At 39.7% G+C, this 18,933-nt stretch overlaps 1 protein-coding gene across 1 annotated transcript in view; it reads right to left on the minus strand.

The window, feature by feature from the left end:
• Positions 1 to 1,464: 1,464 nt before the first annotated feature.
• ca9 (carbonic anhydrase IX) overlaps positions 1,465 to 18,933 on the minus strand; it is a 76,756-nt gene continuing 59,287 nt past the window's right edge. The window contains exons 10-12 of the mRNA XM_052042185.1: positions 14,765 to 14,806; positions 6,789 to 6,879; positions 1,465 to 3,416 (exon numbers count right to left, since the gene is read on the minus strand). Coding sequence (XP_051898145.1) covers positions 3,356 to 3,416; positions 6,789 to 6,879; positions 14,765 to 14,806 — 194 coding nt within the window. The 3' untranslated portion in view covers positions 1,465 to 3,355. The remainder of the gene's footprint in view (positions 3,417 to 6,788; positions 6,880 to 14,764; positions 14,807 to 18,933) is intronic.

Consider the following 18,933-nt stretch of genomic DNA (forward strand, 5'->3'; position numbering starts at 1 on the left):
CTTTTACTTCAGATTCCCAGCATCTGTAGTCTTTTAACATTTTCATTTTATGTATTGATTATTGAAGAATGGTTTCCGAGCTCTGAATTTTACATTCAGCAATGGGTTGGGGGTTTGCGTACTGGAGCTGCATTCTACTGCACAGTCAATAACATTTCCTCTCACCAGCCACAGTTGCCACTGGCACTCCCAAGATCTGTTGAAAACCTTAATGTTCCTTGCCTATGCGTTGTGATCTGTAGTACTGATCCAAGCTGGTGGTAAAATTATTCCTGAGTAGTTACTGTCTAATGCTGTCTGCCATTTACTGCAGTTTATATTTGTTATACCTGGTGGGATCTATAAGACAATAGTGATTTACACTTCACAACTGAGCAAGACCTGATGGTAGACACATGAGCAGCAGTGGAGTGATCATATTAAAGAACTCAGTCCAATCAAAGCTCAGCTCAGCTGGGTACAAGGCCTTGGTGAGACTTCACCTGGGAAGTTGCATCCAGTTTGGGTCTCTATATCTAAAAAAGGATATACTTGCCATAGAGGAAGTGCAGTCAAGATCGACTAGACTGGTTTTGGGGATGGTGGGTCAAATAAGGAGAGATTGAGTAGACTAGGCTGTGATACACTCAGTAAGCCCCCACAAATAGCAATGTAATACTGACCAGATAATTCAGTTTTAACGGCACCGGTTGAGTGATAAATACAGGCTGTCCCTGGGTTACAAATGCTTGATTTATGGACATCCGTACGTATGAACGAGCTCCCACAATATTATTAAATCCAAAAGTCCGATGTACGTACATACATTGGCTACGATGAACAGCAGAACTAGTTTCCCCTCTCTCTCTGCTTTTAGTAATAGTTCTTTCTTGTTAGTCTTTTGTGTTTATGATGCCATTCATTACAATACAGTGGAGGTATGGTTACCATATTGAGTGATTTTTGTGTATTTTCTGACATGGACAAAATCAACTTAGGGACATCTGTAAAAACAGAACCCGGGGATGGCCTGTATTGGACAGTACACTAGGAATAACTCCCATGCTATAGTTCAAAATAGTGTGATTTTTTTTTTACATTCACCATGTAGTTTCTTGGTTTAAATTCTCACCTGAAAGGCAATAGCTCTGACAATGTCCAAGTTTCATAATTCAACATTGTCCAATTATCACCACCTTTGTAATTGGAAACCTCACCTCACCTCAGGGGTTTGCGTACAGACAGCCAAACATGCACCAATTGGAGGAAAGTTGGCCGCCAATGTGCCGGCAAACTTCCTGGTTTTAACCAGGAATAGCGATTGTGGGTGGGGGATTCAGCCCAGTGTGTCATTATTCAGGAATTTCTCTGCCATATTGATAACAGCTATAGCCATATTTTTTGAGGTGAAGGTTAGATTTCAAGCAAAATAAGTAACAGAAAGACACTTTGGAAGAGGAAGATTTTATTTGTTCAGTACTTCATTCAACCACAGTCAATAATATTGCCAAGACATACTTTGAAATCAGATCCATTCCTTTGTTTAATTTTGATGCAGTGCTTAGAAATATTTTCTTTAATATGCCCTTGCAAAGTAAAATCCATGCAAAGTAACAAATTGTGGAAGTAATTTCACATATTAGTGGAAACTAGGTTAAAGCTAGTCCTATTCAGTCCAACCCATCACACCAATCTTAATTGCTGTGCACTAGGTTCCTGTCCCCCAGTATTATAAATTCAAAGTCTTCACCCTTGTCTTTAAATCCCTCCAGGAAATGCCTCATCCTATGTTGCCAACTTCTGCCAGCCTTGAATCTACCCAACAATCTCTTTGGTCCTTTCACCCCACCGGAGTGCCAAGCCTTCAGCCATTTTGGTCCCACTCTCTAGATCACCCTCTCTTAAAATTATCGGTAGACCACTTTCCCTTGCTCTTTATAAACCTTATTTAAATCTGCATTTGTGATCAGGCTTATGGTCAACTTGTTTCCTGGTCCAGATAAAGTTATGAAATCCATCGAGACTTTATGACATAAACACCACTGTATAGGTAATGTAAATATTGTAGTATTTCCCTGAAGGCATAAGACCCAGAGTCTTATCTCCTGATTTGAAATTACAGTTTTCCATGACTCCAAAAAAACATCTTATTTTACACAGTAACAGAAACATCGGCTGCAATAATGCTGTTAAAACACCTTCTCTGTGTCAATCTTGTCAATTCTTTGCACATAGGTTAGTACTGATCAGTTCAATAAATATTTATCTATGCAACTCCCTCCGCCACAGCATCCAATTTTCCCTGCCAGACACTGTTTAGCCACATTCCTTTTCCCACAATTATCAATAATATGTCTGACTTCCTATGTCATTGAGAATAGAATACACATATAAAATAGAAAAAGTATAGATAAGCATTCAGTAATTCACTTGAAGTTGATTAACTACAATACAACTGATCAAGATTATTTAACATCCTTCTAGTATATGAAAACTCAGTAAACTTAGTAGAATTGTTTCACTGCTGTAAAAATATAAGCTGCTGGAAGAACTCTGCGGGTCAGACAGCATCAGTGGAAGCAAAGGGATAATCAACAATTTAGGTCGAAACCTTGAATCAGGACTCATGCAGGATCTGACCCAAAATGTTGACTATCCCTTTGCCTCCACGCATGCCTCCTGACCTGTTGAGTTCCTCCAGGAACTTTTTGCTTTAGGTTCCATATCTGTAGTCTCTTGAGTCTCCATTCCTAATTTACTGCTATACTGCTTTAACTCTTTACTGTCAAAGATATACAGCATGGAAACAAGCCCTTTAACCTATCAAGACCATGCTAACCATCAAGCACCCATTTATATACTAGACTTAACTTAACCTATTTTATTTTTCCCACATTCCCATTAACTGCCTCCATCCCCAGATTCTACCATCCATCTACACACGAGGGGCAACTTACAGTGGCCATTTTACTCCAATGCAGATAAGGCACCCACTCTCCAAACCCATGACCATAACCCCATAGCATAAGAAATACCTGATCATAATTGGCTTAACAGGGGGCTGGGCTGTGGGGAGGTATGTAGATCTGAATGGTAAACTCGGCTTCAACTAGGTACCCTATATTTTTTCCTTGGCACTCAGATCACAACAGGTGATGTTGCAACTTTTTCTCTTAGTACTGAACAGGACTATGTATATATAGTCTGTATATAGTCTGTATATATAGTCGTATGTATATAGAAGCAATTTATAACTGAACCACATCTGATGATGGCAGAGAATAAACAAATAGTTCGTTCTCTAGAAATCAATAACTTCTGTTCTATCAGCCAGTTTTACTTCCAGATTTTGAAGAAGTAGTTATTCACTGCAATCTCATGCTTCCATTGTAGTAGTTGGTTTATAAATCACCTTCTGCCCACTTTCAGTATTTAAGCTGGAAAAGGCAAAACAAAAATGAAGGGAACAATTACATGGAAGGGAATCACAGACAGAAATCTGGTAGGATTTACAAAGAATGCAAGCTCATCAAGTTTAAAGTGTGGCTTATGATTAATTGACCAAGGTCCTCTAATTTCTTCATCACTACAATCTTTTAATTTTGTTGCTCCCTCTCTTTCCTAAGAAATTCTTTCAACAGATGGGTTGATTTTATATTAGAGCAACCTAGGGTAAAGGTTTGGTGCAACAGAATGCAATTGACTCTTGCTTATGGTAAATCAGCTGCTGGAAGCAATCTTACTGAGGTTGTGTTTTCACCAGTTTCAATGCCTCTGGGCCAGGAAAAGGGAGAAAACCAACAGAGGACATGCTTGCAGAGTGATACAATGCAGAAACAGGCCCTTCAGCCCACCATGTCCATGTTGATCATCAAGTACCCATCTATACATGCTCCATAGCCTATGGACATTGGCCTACTAACCTTCTATTAAAAATTAGGATTTGGTGAAACTAACAGAAAATTGTACTCAGAATCTTCAAAAGAGAATCAGAAAATAAAACAGGTGAGGGATTGGGGACCTTACAATAAATATACTTTTCAGAATGGAAGTTTTAATATGATTTCAACTCTGGCCTGATTGTCCTCCCCCTTCACTCTTCTTGTCCCAGCTGTGTGCTTTCCACAAGCAGTCAGCCAGTCCTGGGCTGAAGCCATTCAATATTTTGGAGTTCAGCTGATACAAATGTTAGCTAAATATTGAGTGGGACTGCAATCTGAGAATTCATTTTAAATCAGTCTTGGGAAAATGTGCAGATATTAAAGGTGTGTGGCAGTGTTAAAGCAAGAAATGGCTGTGAAGCAGTACTGTGGATCCTACTTATCCCTCTTTGAAGTACAGTACATGTGCAGTCCGCAGATAGGGGAACAGAATGATCATTTTCATCATAGTTATTGGACTCACTTCAGCAAATCAGGATAGAGCCTTTGGATTCCTTTTGTTCCATTGAAGGAAGTGCCTGGTCTCTGAACATGGCTCCTCCTGGTGCCACTATTGCAATTACAGTTCACATTGCAGACTAGACCCAATTTTGGGTATTATTTTTATGCTGACTTTAATTAAATAATGCATGCTTACAGTTGGAAACATTTTCGGGAGACTTAGCCCATTAGGCTAAGAAGCTCATTTTCTGAGGAGATTTTATAAGGAAAATTAAAATTTATTTCCCTTAAGTTCAACTGTAGAGATACTGACACCATTTGAATTGACACCATTTGCTTCATATTGTGAAGGCCATACATTATATTTTAGGATGGTCAGTGGACTTTAATGGTTAAATGGAACTCCTAGGTTATGCCTGAAAATAATTATTCTGTCTTTGGCTCAAGGGTAAAATATATACTTGCTGGTGCAGATAATCATGCTATGAATACTACCCCAGTGGAGAATAATTACACATTTGAATTATAAAATTACTCGAATTAGAAGCACACGTAGACCACTCAGCCCCTCAAGCATGCTCTGCCATTTAATAATTTTATGATTGTAATGTCTACTCTGCATTCCCACCTACCTGTGATAACCTTTCACCCTCTTGAATACCAAAAATCAGTCTACTTCTGCATTAACAATATTCAAAGATGCTTCCCACTATACTTTGAGGAAAAGACCCACAGCCCTTGGAGAGAAAAATATCCATCTCATCTTTGCAATATTAAACAGTGACCATCTGTAGTGAATTAGGATTGTTCAGAGAAGCACTTAATATTGTTGGGGACAGAGACAAGAGGGTTGACCAGCGATCAGACAAAAATTATTGTCTATGATGGATGATCCTCCAGAATAGAAGGCAATTACGTCAAAATTAATAGCTATGGTTTGAATTGCTGTATTTCCGGCCTGACTTGGTAAATATCATCATCTCCTCAGGTGATATAAATAAGTTATGATTATCAGCCTGTTGAGAAAGATGCAGAGCTTCGCCCAGGAATTTGACCTTTACTTCAAAGGAAGTGAGAGCATGTCTAGGCAGCAGACATGTAATGTTTAGTTGACTTAATTCTGCATCATGAAGGGGAAACAGGATCTCATGGTGAGGAGATGAATGCCAACATAAATATTCTGAAAAGGGGTTAAGCTTCAAAACAGATTCAGAACATTAAGTGGAAATCTAACTTACTCAACTGTAACAGGCTGAGGGGTCGGAGTGGACACTCCTGTCTCTGTACAAATATTTATTAGGGTGATACATTTAAAAAGGAGCTCGGTCTGAGCTACATGACCTCTCAACGCACCAAACAAAAACCCGAGTGTGCGGTGAATCATGTTTTGTTCCTGTTGGTTTATGAATGCGTGTATTTGTAAGGGGTCTTCAACATTAATTAGGGTGGTGATAATATAAGCCCTAAACAGTCCTTCCAGGTGAGGCAGCACATGCGAATCCATCGGGGTCATTTATTGCATCCGGTGCTCCTGGTGTGGCCTCCTCTGCATCGGTGAGACCTGATGCAGATAAGGGACCGGTTCTTCAAGCACCTTCGCTGTGTTCGCTGTAACAGCCAGGATCTCCCAGTGGCCAGCCATTTTAATTCCACTTCCCATTCCCACACTGACATGTCTGTCCACGGCCTCCTCTACTGCCAAGTTGAGGCTAGTTGCAGATTAGAGGAACAGCACCTCATATTCTGTCTTGGTAGTCTCCAACTTGTTCTGTCTTGGTAGTCTCCAACTTGATGGCATCAACATTGATTTCTCTAACTTCCACTATCCACTCCCCTCTGTTCACCTCCTCTTTTTTTTTCCCTAATCCCTCTGGCCCCTTTACCCCTTCTCTTTCCCCTCCCCCACCCTCATGACCTGCCCCTCACCCACACCTTCCTCCCTCTGGTTCCCCACCTTCTTCCCTTTATTCCATGGTCTGCTATCCTCTCCTATCAGATTCCATCTTCTTCAGTCCTTTGCCTCTTCCACCTATCGCCTCCCAGCTTCTCACATCATTCTCAATCTCCCCCTCCCCCACCTACCTACCTTTCCCCCCTCACCTGGATTCACCTATCTCCCGCCTACTAGCATGTTTCGCCTCCCCCCCCACTCTTTTATTCTGGCTTCTGCCCTCTTCCTTTCCAGTCCTGATGAAGCGTCTTGACCCGAAACATCGACTGTTTATTTCCCTCCATAGATGCTGCCTGACCTGCTGAGTTCCTCCAGCATTTTGTGTGTGTTGCATGTGATATTGCCAGCATTTATAAAAGTAAAACTCTCCTAATGGACTGAAACATTTAACATTAAGTGACTGCATTCTATTACATCGCTGTCGGCAGTTTCTACGTGGTTCTGAAGTGGGTAATAAATGTCCTCATCATTCTCACCTTCGTCTTTTTCTTTGCCGCAACACATAAATTACAAAAACCAGAACAGTACATCCAAACAGGATCCCAAATATAATTGCCAGTGTATCACCTAGAGATGAAGAACAGATATAGTTGTTACAGTGCTTGGTTAAAGTGAGAGACTGTGAGAGAATGATGGTGGAAGTCTCACCATTTACCATTTGCAGCTCGGAATTTGCTGCTCCAACTTTCTGACCCTGAGCAAATTGGACTGTAGCCAGTTGCCAGTGTCTAGTTCAATGGAGAAATGCAGGGAACTCAGAGACCTTCCGGCCTGTGGTGGTGGCCTGGACTACTCCAGATACAACAGCTAACTAGAATGAAGTAGGGCCACTAAGAAATAGAATTGATTGCAATGATGTCTGTTAATCTTTCACTGGTCCTGTTAGCTTGGAACCCGTGTTGGTTTAAATCAATGTGTCTTGCTCACTATTACCTTTGGGGATATTGAAACTGTCCATTTATTGATACTAGTATCCACCAGTTTTAAAGCATGAGCCTACCACTGCCCTGACCTTGGAAGCTGCAGAGGGGTCAGCCTCCGAGTTCATTGGCAGTCAGCAATTCCTGTGTGTAAATTGGTAAAGTGGGCTATTGTAACTCATGGACGGTACAAAACTTTCAACAGTACTCACATAATTATCACTCCATTGAAGGCATCTGTTTCAGAATGTCATTGATGAAGTGAGCAATGAAATCTTTCTAAGCATTTGAGCCCCATGAATGCTTAGCCATTGAAACAAATTCCTGCCACAGATTTGGCAGGAGACATCGGGATTGGCTGAAGTTTTGAACAGAGCCTTCACGTGCCTTGTGATAAGACCTCAGTCCTTGATCAGGACCAAATGTGGCATTAACATAGTTATGTGTCATATCAATATTTGTGAAATCAGAAATTGTGGAACTCTTCTTTGGGGATTTAATCCCCAAAGATGGAGAGGTAGGGATGTGGTGTCGAAATACCTTCTTCACTTTTGAAGACTGCGCTCATTGTATGAGGCCTGTGTGTCAGTTTGATTGTTTGCCATGCATTATCTCTCATGCTGTTGGATCAGCCAACTCTTGCCACTATTTCGGAGGAGAACAACATTGGAAGGGTTGTCACCACAAATTACCAAAAAGAAGCTATTTCTCACCTCCTTACTCTGTGAATTTCAGCAGGACTGTGGTAGAAGTGCTCACAAAATTTACATTGTAATTATCAACTATTCCCTCAACAATTGTATGCCTCCATTTTATACTCTGTTTATACTTCTTGCTGCCTTGGTAAAGCAGCCAGCATAATCAAAGACCCCACCCACCCCAGACATTCTCTCTTCTCCCCTCTCCCATCAGGCAGAAGACACAAAAGCCTGAAAGCACGCCACCAGGCTCAAGGACAGCTTCTATCCCTCTGTTCCCTAGTACGATACGATGGACTCTTGATGTCACAATCTACCTTGTTATGACCTTGCACCTTATTGTCTACCTGCACTGCACTTTCTCTGTGTAGCTGTTAGACTTTATTCTGCATTCTGTTACTGTTTTACGTACTACCTTGATGCACTGTGTAGTGAATTGATCTGTAGGAACAGTATACAAGACAAATTTTTCACTGTACCTTGGTACATGTGACAATAATAAACCAATTCCACTTCCAATTCCAATATTGCAGTGCATCACAAACCTGACCGCAAAGACAAATATGCTTCAGAAATTACTTTGTCCAATGCATTGTCACCTAAATAATGAGAAGTGATTCACTTGGAGCATTCAAAACAGAGCAGGATACATCTCAGATTCAGCAGTCAGGGATGCTTAGTTTGCAGCAGAAGATTGACAATCATCAGACTAGGCACTGGCAGCCATTGAATTGTAAAATCCTGCAGCACAGGAGCAGGCCCTTTCGGCGCACCTCACCCATGCTGACCATAATGCTATCTACGCAAATCCCATTTTACTTGCATTAGGCCTGTATCCCTCTATGCCTTTCCTATCTAAATATAGCTAACGTTGTTCCCTTATTCAAAAAGGCCAGTAGAATTAAGCTAGGAAACTAAAGGTCAGTGAGCCTTGCATCAACAGTAGGGAAATTACTGGAAAAAATTCTAAGTGACAGGATTTATGTGCACTTGGAACAACAAATAGCGAATACTAGGAGTCAACATGATTTCATGCAGGAAAAATCTCGTCTCACAAATCTGATTGTTTTTTGTGAAGGTAACTTGGAAAATTGATGAAGATGGTAAATATGTTTTATGTAGACTTTAGCAAAGCTTTTGACAAAGCCTTGCAAGGTAGGCTGGTCCAGAAGGTTAGGGCAAAAATGGGGTTCAAGGTATGTTGACAAACTAGATCCAAAATTGGCATCATGATAGGAGGTGGAAGGTAGTGGTTAAGAGGTACTTTTCTGACTGTAAGTCTATAACCATTGGTGTACCACAGGGGTCAGTGCTGGGACCATTGTTGTTTGTCATATATGCCTTGTATGAGAATGTAGGTGGTCTGATTATGAAGTTTGCTGACAATGCAAAAATTGGAGGAGTAGTAGATGGCGAAGAAGGTTGTGAAAGGATACACAGGGACATAGAGCAGTTGGAAAGTTGAGTGGACGGATGAGATTTAATTCAGACAAGAGTGAGATAATGCGCTTTGGGACGTCAGATACTAACATGGCATATACAGTAAATGGCAAGGACCTTAGGAGTGTTAATATGCAAAGGGACCTTGGGGCCGAAGTTCTTTGCTCCCTGAAAATATTAACACAGGTGGATAGGGTAGTAAGGAAGGCATTGAGCATAAGAGTTTAAGATGGGATGTCATGTTGCAGCTGTACAAAACATTGCTCAGACTGCACTTGGATTATTGTGTACTTTTCTGGTCGCCAGACTATGGGAACACGTGGTAGCATTGGAAAGAGTGCAGAAGAGAAGCATCAGGATATTACCTGGAATGGAGGGCTGTAGATATAAGGAGAGATTGGATAGACTGGGTTCATTCTCACTGGAATGTAGGAGGCTGAGGGGTGACCGAACAGAGGTTTATAAACTTACAAGGGACATAGGGTAGATAGAGTCTTTTTCCTAGGGTGGGGGAATCTAAAAGTAGAGGGCACAGGTTTAAGGTGAGAGGGGAGAAATTTAAAGGAGATCTGAGAGACAGGTTTTTCACACAGAGGGTGGTGAATATCTGGAATGAGCTGCCAAAGGAGGTAGTAGGGGCAGAAATAATTACAGTGTATAAAAGACATTTTAGACAGGTACTTGGATAGGAAAGGTGTAAAGGAATACAGTCTGGTCATGCCCAAAACTTGGCCTTCTAGGCAATTCATCCTCCTTACTGAAGTTTCTTTTTACCTATTAATACTCTCTATCAATAACCCCAGTCTAATGTCTGCAGTGTCTTCTCTCCTTTCTTTCCTTCAGATTATTCCATCATACTGCATCAAGCCCCAAGACAACTTATTTACCAAGTAAGTAAGTGAGTAATTTTCATTGGTCTCTGAGTCAACTATCAGCTCATTCTTCATTCCACAATTAAAATATGTCTGCATCCTTTCCACTGTCATTCCATCACCCTCACCCCATAAAGAGAAGGTTTAAACTTGGAAAGATGCCTTCAGTTTTCAGAATTAGTTGTAAGTTCTGGGCCAGTGCACCAGTTAAAATGGCTTCGCTGACACTGGCATTTATGAGGCTCCTGCCTAACTCTGATGGGTTCCTCAAATGCCTTAAGTGTAAGGGACACTTTCTCAGGGTACTACATTCAAAATCCTTCTTGAATAACCTGTGTGCCTTTTTCTCCTCTTCACTGATTACATTTCTCTCTCTGCTTTTGAAAACCTTTGCAATCCATCTCTTCCCACATCTTTTGGTCCTTGACTCTTGCTTTTTGTCTGTGTCCTTGTCGCTTTGCACCATTGGTTGCAACAGTTGCCTTGGACCCACTCTCTTCTAAAGCTGCTCCATTTTTCCAGTGGTTACTTATGTACTTCTTTCTCTTTCTTCTTTAAAGAACTTGCAACATGTTCATATTTTAAAATCAAATTTACACCCAGATCTACTAATCTTCACAAGATCACAAGACAAGGGAGCAGAAGTAGGCCATTCGGCCCATCTTAAGCTCCATAGTTTAATATCTATTTTCATGTGCATTCCTTTGGGATGTTTTATGTCAATGATGCTATATAAATGTAATTGTTTATTGTTGATGAAAAGTAAGAACGGTCACTGTATTTTTGTTTGATTGTTGAATAATAGAAGTTTCCATCTTACTTTGCAGCCCGCATTTAAGGTTTGTCCTTATTGCTAATATTTGTGCAGTTTTTCAGTAGTTTAAGATATTGTATGAAGTGTGAATGTTTTAGTTATTAGTTCATTGAGTAAATATTATCTGTTTTAACAGGAAATATCAAAAGATCTATTAAGATGCCAATTTTATTCATGATTTTATCAGAACCCCCATTAGATCAGAATTATTGAATAAATGAATAATACTTGAAAATAAAAACACAATTGTTTAAAACACTTACCTAAGGTGACTTGGTTGCCATGTATTGAATTTACGAAAGAAGAAACAAACAGAAATTATACATTAGAACATAGAACAGTATAGCACAGTATGGGCCCTTTGGCCCACGAGGTTGTGCCAACCTATATAAACCTTATCCCCATTCGATCTATTCCCCACCTCCCACAACCCTCTATTTTTCTTTCGTCCATATGCCTATCTAAAAGTCTCTTAAATTACCCTATCATATCAGCCTCTACCACCACCCCCGGCAGTGCATTTCAGGCAACCACCACTCTCTGTGTAAAAAGCCTACCTCTGACATCTCCCCTGAACTTTCCTCCAGGTACCTTAAATGGGTGACTTCTAGTATTGGCCTTTGCCACCTTGGGGAGAAGATGCTGGCTGTCCACTCTGACTATGCCTCTCATGATCTTATATACCTCTATCAAGCCTCCTCTCATCCTCCGTCACTCCAAAGAGAAAAGTCCTAACTCGGTCAACCTCTCCTCATAAGACATGCTCTCCTACCCAGGTGGCATCCTTATAAATCTCCTCTGCACCCTCTCCAAAGCTTCTACGTCCTTCCTATAATGTGGTGACCAGAACTGAACACAATATTCCAAGTGTGGTATAACCAGAGTCTTATAGAGCTGCAACAGTACCTCTTGGCTCTTGAACTCAATCCCCCGGCTAATGAAGGCCAGTACACCATACGCCTTCTTAACTGCCCTATCCACTTGTGCAGCAACTTTGAGGGATGAATGTACTTGGGCCCCAAGATCTCCCTGTTCCTCCATACTGCTAAGAATCCTGCCATTAATCATGTACTCTGCCTTCAAGTTTGTTCTTCCAAAGTGTATCACTCCACACTTCTCCAGGTTGAACTCCATCTGCCACTTCTCCACCCAGCTCTGCATCCCATCTAAATCCCACTGCAACCTACCACAACCTTCTTCACTATCTACTACATCACCAACCTTCGTGTCATCTGCAAACTCACCAACCTATCCTTCCACTTCCTCATCCAAATCATTTATAAAAATCACAAAGAGCAGGGGAGAGCAGAGAGTATTGTGGAGGGCCATGGCTGTCACGCAACAGCACTGCCCATTACCTGGTCGAAAGACACACCACTGTCAATCAAGGTTTGGCTCCACCCATCAGTGCACACCTGACCATTGGTCCCTTTAAGCACCTTTGTACTTGGCCTTGGGCCATTGGCCTTTTTGCACTACCTGGGCTGGACCCCCCAGCCCTCCAGTACTATAAAGAGTGCCATATGTGCCTGGTTCATCCTCTTTGACTGCTCCAAGGGATTCACCCTGTTTCATCCCAGGCCAAGGAACTGTGGAACGGCGCTGGAGAGATTGTTGGTAAGGTGTGCACTGTCAAAAGGGTTAGGAGCATTCTAGTTAGTATCCCTGGTAGCATAGAGCCGAGCCTGCACTGAGTCAAGGGGTGGCGGGTATCATATTGTTTTTCCTTGATTGTCTGTACCCAGTTTGTTGTGTATGTGTGTGTGTATATTACCCTTGTTGCAATTTTTCCACGCTTGCTATAACTGGTGCACATGTGTGTGTGTTGTTCCCGTTACCTTTTCCCCATGTTGGTCTTCGTAAATAACTCATTTATCTCTAAGACTGTGTTCAGAGTCCTTGTCCTTCGAGACCTCGAATCTGTTTCACAACAGGGTCCCAGAACAGATTAATTGTAATCAGGGTTAACTCAAACTATTTGTATTTAATGTATACCCATGGTGAAATATCTAACCTTCACCATCCAAACATAGGTGTGAGTAGGAACCCCCTGGGTGTATGGCTGTATGGTTGTCATCATCTGTGTGAATGTAGACCAGTAAGAATGAATAAATTCTGTGAGAAAGGGTTAAAGGGAGAAAGAGGCAAAACTGTACATAAAAACTGTTGTGAATCTTTATGGTCTGCAGACTATGATAGACCAATTAATTTAATTTGAATGGATTCAGTGTCTTCAGGAAAGCCTTGAGCTAATTTCCAGCAGTAGTGAAGAGGCACTTCAGAAATAGTCTATCAATCTAATGTTAACTGATGTCATTCTGTGGATCACAGATATTTATGGTTTTATCATAGTTTTCCCATCACAGTACTCTACTGCATGATTAAATCTGAATTGCATCTCATGACCTGACGACTGCCATCCAATCAGAAACCAAACCATATCTAACTCCCAGAGTTTCAGTTTGAAAAGGTTGTAAAACTGCACGCAGCATGATAACAGCTTTCGAAATAAAATTATAATAATCCAATAAAGTTTACATCAGGACTACATAACCCTCAAAACAAATCATCTCCGACCTATAAGATCATAGATACCAAAAGCGGTATTACACTGCTCAGCCGTCCCCAAACATTACTTTCACATCACTTAAGGTGAGGCATATAAAATAAATTAATCCAGTAAGCCATTTAAAATAGAGGCATTTTTTGAAGATCTATTTCTATTGTTGCTAATGTCTTGCCAGGTGCAGTTGTACTAAGACCTGTTGATTAGATGATTCCAGCTTCAGTCCTGGCTGATGCTAACTTTACTGATCTACCTAGAAACTAAACGTCCTCAGTGTTTAGAAGAGACAAAATCAGCCAAAAATTTGACATTAAGTTTAATTCCAGCTGTCTGGTGATCTGGATGAAATAAGTGAAAACAATTTTTTGAAGTAGGCCCCTCAATCTTGTTCGACCACTGATTATACCCACACAGGTAACATTCCTTTGTGCCTGATACGGGAATATCTGTGTAATATCTATGTCAGACACATAGATATTCCTGTCTACCTGCAGTAACCTTCCACCCCCTTACTTATCAAGAAAGATATTCGAAGATCCTGCTTCCACTGCCCTTGATGAATTGTTCCTCTGAGAGAAAAACAACTTCTAGTTTAAATGAGCAACCCATTATTTTTGAACTGTGATCATTGCAAAAGAACAAGTTTAGAAGCAAAGGAGGCAGTAGTGTTTGGATATAACATCCTGTGCTTTCCAGTACTGCTTAAACTGGAGACTGTGGAATTATGAGAAAATACTCAACCTCGAAACCTTTATGGTTCCAGGTTGCTCTCCTCTTTGAGCACTCGGCTCATGACTGTGCTTCAGCCTTCTGAAGAACCTAAGCCTCATTTCACAATCATCAGCCTCTGGGTATCTGAAGAAGTGGATAGCCCCACTATAGACAAATACCTAAACCATTATCCCTTAATGCCAAAATAAGGGTGAGCTTTTTCCAGCTGAGATCATGACCTGGTGCATTCCAGCCCAGATCTTCACTCAATTTGCTTTGCTAAATCTGCACTGGGCAACATGGAAAATTATGCCCACATATATTATCATAGTTGTTTTTTTTTCTCTGTCTATAAGACAAACCAGGAAAGAGCAGCTCAGTTTCATTTAATATCAGGCATCTTGAGCACTTTAAGCAAAAAGTTGTTTTACCTGAGTGAGTACTGTATGCATTTGGTTCTCTAAGTTCTGAGCCTGTTAAAACATAAAACAAAATATCACCTAAAGTGTAAGGGAACATGCTTAATGGGACGGGAGTTTTAAAAGCATTTCACCCAATAGTTACAAAACTATGTATGCATGAAGACAGTGAATGCCAAAGTGGTTGATTTTTTTTAATCCAGTGTGAATCCCACAGATTACAAACACAAATAAACATTTTAAAAACTGCAGATGCTGGAAATCTGGAAACACCCAGCATGCCAGGCAACTCTGTGGAAAGAGAAACTGAGTTAATAGTTCAGGTCAAAGACCATTCGTCGGAACGGGGATAGAACTATGAACTATTGGTTCTGACTCAGCGCTATCTTCATAACTTTGCAGGTTCCTGGCAGTAACTCCGGCCAAATGTTTTTCAAGCAAATGTCTGTTACTAACCTTACAGGCTAGTAGACAGTGGCTGCCACAAACCAGTAACACCTTTATCTTCATAAAACATTCATCCTCTTCTTGAGGCAAAGTTCAAGGTTGGTGTTACTGCCACAATTAAGTTATATTACATCCTACTGGCTTCACTGCAGCAAACAACTCATAAGAATCTCAATGCTTTCACATGAAAAAAAGCCTTTCCCTTGTTAAGCAGCACAAGGTAAGTATTTTTAAAATATATAAATATTTCAGCAGACAAATTAATGCATTGGGTGTATATTTTGGATGATTTCATTCTATATTAGACTATCTTTTTTGGTAAGTTTTAAGATTGGAGAGAAGGAGGATGAGAGGAGAGATGATAGAGTGTACAAAATATTAAGAGGAATAGATAGAGTAGACAGCCAGCGCCTCTTTCCCAGGGCACCAATGCTCAATACAAGAGGGCATGGCTTTAAAGTAATGGGTGAGAAGTTCAAGGGAAATATCAGAGGAAGGTTTTTTACCCAGGGAGTGATTGGGGCATGGAATGTGCTGCCTGGGGTGCTGGTGGAGGCAGGTACATTGGTCAAATTCAAGAGATTGCCAGATAAGCATATGGAGGAACGTAAAATAGAGGGATATGTGGGAGGAAGGGGTTAGATAGTCTGAGGCGAGGTTTAAAGGTTGGCACAACATTGTGGGCCGAAGGGCCTGTATTGTGCTGTACTGTTCTATGGTTCTATTCTATAATCTTAAAATCTGTTCTTGGGCTGACATTTTCACTAATTCACTCTTCCAATAAGGGCAGGAGTTCTCACATAGAGTCATAGAGAGATACAGCACAGAAAGAGGCCCTTTGGTCCCTCACCTGTGCTGGCCATCAGCCATCTATTTACAGTAATCTTACATTGATCCCATAATTCTTATTCCTCCCACATTCTCATCAACTCCTCCCAGATTCTATTACCCACCTACACACTAGGGGCAACTTACAGTGGCCAATTAACCTACCAACCCACACGTCTTTGGGATGTGTGAGGATACTGACCTGGAGGAAAGCCACACAGCCACGGTGAGCACCTGCAGACTCAACACAGCCGGCACCCAAGGTCAGGATTGAACCGAGGTCTCTCTATCTCCTTACAATATTTTTTTAAGTCCATGAAAAAATATACAGAGTACATACGTTGTGTTAAATCATACTTAGGATCACAGTACTCTAAATTAATAATCACATGTGATAGTTAGTTAATAAAGGAACAATTGGAATATTTTATTATAAAAAAATCTACTCCCACTACCAAAAACCGAAGCTGTTTAATAAAAAAAGCAAAAAGGAAAAACCCTTGAAACGTAACAATGTCAGCCAATGTCTGTATTTTAGTCACCAAAATCAGAGGTTTTGAAAATAATTCAAAAAAGGTCCCCACAGGGTTTGAAAGTCTAAGTTAGATTCAAAAACTGAACAACGAATCTTCTCTAGGTTCAGGTATGACATAACATCCCGTAACCATTGAGCATGAGTAGGCGGAGTAACTTCTTTCCATTTAAGCAATACAGCTCTCCTGGCTATAAGAGAAATAAAAGCCAGAATGTGTAAATCAGAAGCCTTCAAAGTTATGTCTTTTTCTCCAACAATCCCAAATAATGCAGTCAAAGGATTAAGTTTAAAATTTATTTTGAAAGGTACAGAAAAAGTTTGAAAGACCTCTGTCCAATATTTTTTAAGACTCTGACACGTCCAGAACATGTGAATTAAAGAAGCCACTCCGTTATTGCATTTGTCACAGTAAGGAGATATATCGGAATAAAAACGGATAGTTTATCTTTAGACAAGTGAGCTCTATGGATCACTTTAAATTGAAGGAGAGAATGATGGGCGCATAATGACGAAGTATTAACCAATTTAAAAATTTCATTCCAAGTTTCCTCAGAAATTGACATCTGCAAATCTTGTTCCCAAGCATTTTAATTTTATCTAGTGGCACCTTACTCATTCCTAGTAACTTGTCATAAATATTAGATATTGAGCCATCGTGAAAAGGTTTCAAATTAAAGATTATATCTAATAAATTTTTGTCAGGACTCATAGGAGAAGAATGTAATTAAGATCGAAGAAAATCTCTAATTTGTAAATATTGGAAAAAATGAGCTTTTGGTAAATTATACTTGGTAGACAATTGTTCAAACGAAGAAAGGTTTCCTCCAACAAACAGATCCTGAAAACAATACCTAATTTGTCCTACTCTTTAAAAACTACATCAGTCATAGAAGTTTTAAAAAAATAATTAGAGAAAATGGGACTGGACAAAGAAAAACTCAGTAAACCAAAATAATTTGTAAATTGTAACCAAATCCTCAAAGTGTGTTTAACTACTAAATTATCTGTTAGTTTATTTAATGATAAAGGAAGAGAAGAACCAAGCAGAGAAATAATAGAACATTTTTTAACAGAGTTAGCTTCCGAAGAAACCCATACTGGACAAGCCTCTTGATTAATGTAACGTAACCAAAATGTAAGATTTTGTAATATTGACTGCCCAGTAATAAAACCTAAAGTTAGGTAAGGCTAAACCTCCCTTCTTTTTAACCTTCTGAAGGTGAACTTTATTTAGTCTAGGATGTTTATTATTCAACATGTTGGAAGATATAATTGAATCAAGAGAGTCAAAGAAAAACTTAGGAATAAAAACAGGTAAAGCCTGAAATAGATATACGAATTTAGGTAAAATATTCATTTTAATAGCATTAATTCAGCCAATCAATGATATAGAAAGGGGTGACCAACTTGATAAAACCCCTTTCACATAATGCAGTAAGGTGAAAAAACTTTCTTTAAATAAATGTTTATAATTTTTGGTAATTGACATCCCCAGATAGGTAAAATGATTTCTTACAATTTTAAAAGGAATATTAATATCATATGGTACCAGGTTATTCAGAGGAAAAAGTTCACTCTTATGTAAGTTCAATTTGTATCCTGAATAATGACTAAAGCAAGAAAGTAAAGAAGGCATAGGAGGTAATGAGGCTTCAACATTAGATATAAAAAGTAATAAATCATCTGCATATAATGAAACCTTATGGTTAATACTTTTTTTGGAGATACCAACGATATCTCTAGATTCTTGGAGAGAAATAGCCAAAGGTTCCAAGGCCAAATCAAAGAGCAAAGGGCTCAAAGGACATCCCTGTCTGGTTCCACGTTGAAGTTTAAAAGATTTAGAATTTTGAAAATTAGTAAGAACTCGAGCAGAAGGGGATAAATAAAGTAATTTAATCCATTGGATAAAATCGGGCCCGAAGTTAAACTTCTCTAAAGTTTTAAATAAGTAGTTCCATTCAATCTGATCAAAGGCCCTCTCAGCATCGAGAGATATCACACATTCCGATAGTTCCTTAGAGGGAGAATAGATAATATTCAATAAACAACGAATATTAAAATGAGCATATCGATTTTTAATAAAACCAGTCTGATCATCGGATATAATTGAAGGTAAAATATTTTCCAATCTACGAGCTAGAACTTTAGATAAAATTTTAACATCCACATTAAGTAACGAAATTGGTCTGTACAAAGCACATTCAGTTGGGTTCTTATTTTTCTTAAGAATGAGTGAAATAGAGGCTTCATAAAAAGATTGTGGTAATCTACCCAATTTAAAAGAATCTGAAAAATCAGCACATAGATGAGGTATAAGTGAAGAGGAAAAGGCCTTATAGAATTCTCCAGGAAATCCATCAGGACCCGG

The sequence above is a fragment of the Pristis pectinata genome, chromosome 2, assembly GCF_009764475.1.
Source record: "Pristis pectinata isolate sPriPec2 chromosome 2, sPriPec2.1.pri, whole genome shotgun sequence".
NCBI lineage: Eukaryota > Metazoa > Chordata > Chondrichthyes > Rhinopristiformes > Pristidae > Pristis > Pristis pectinata.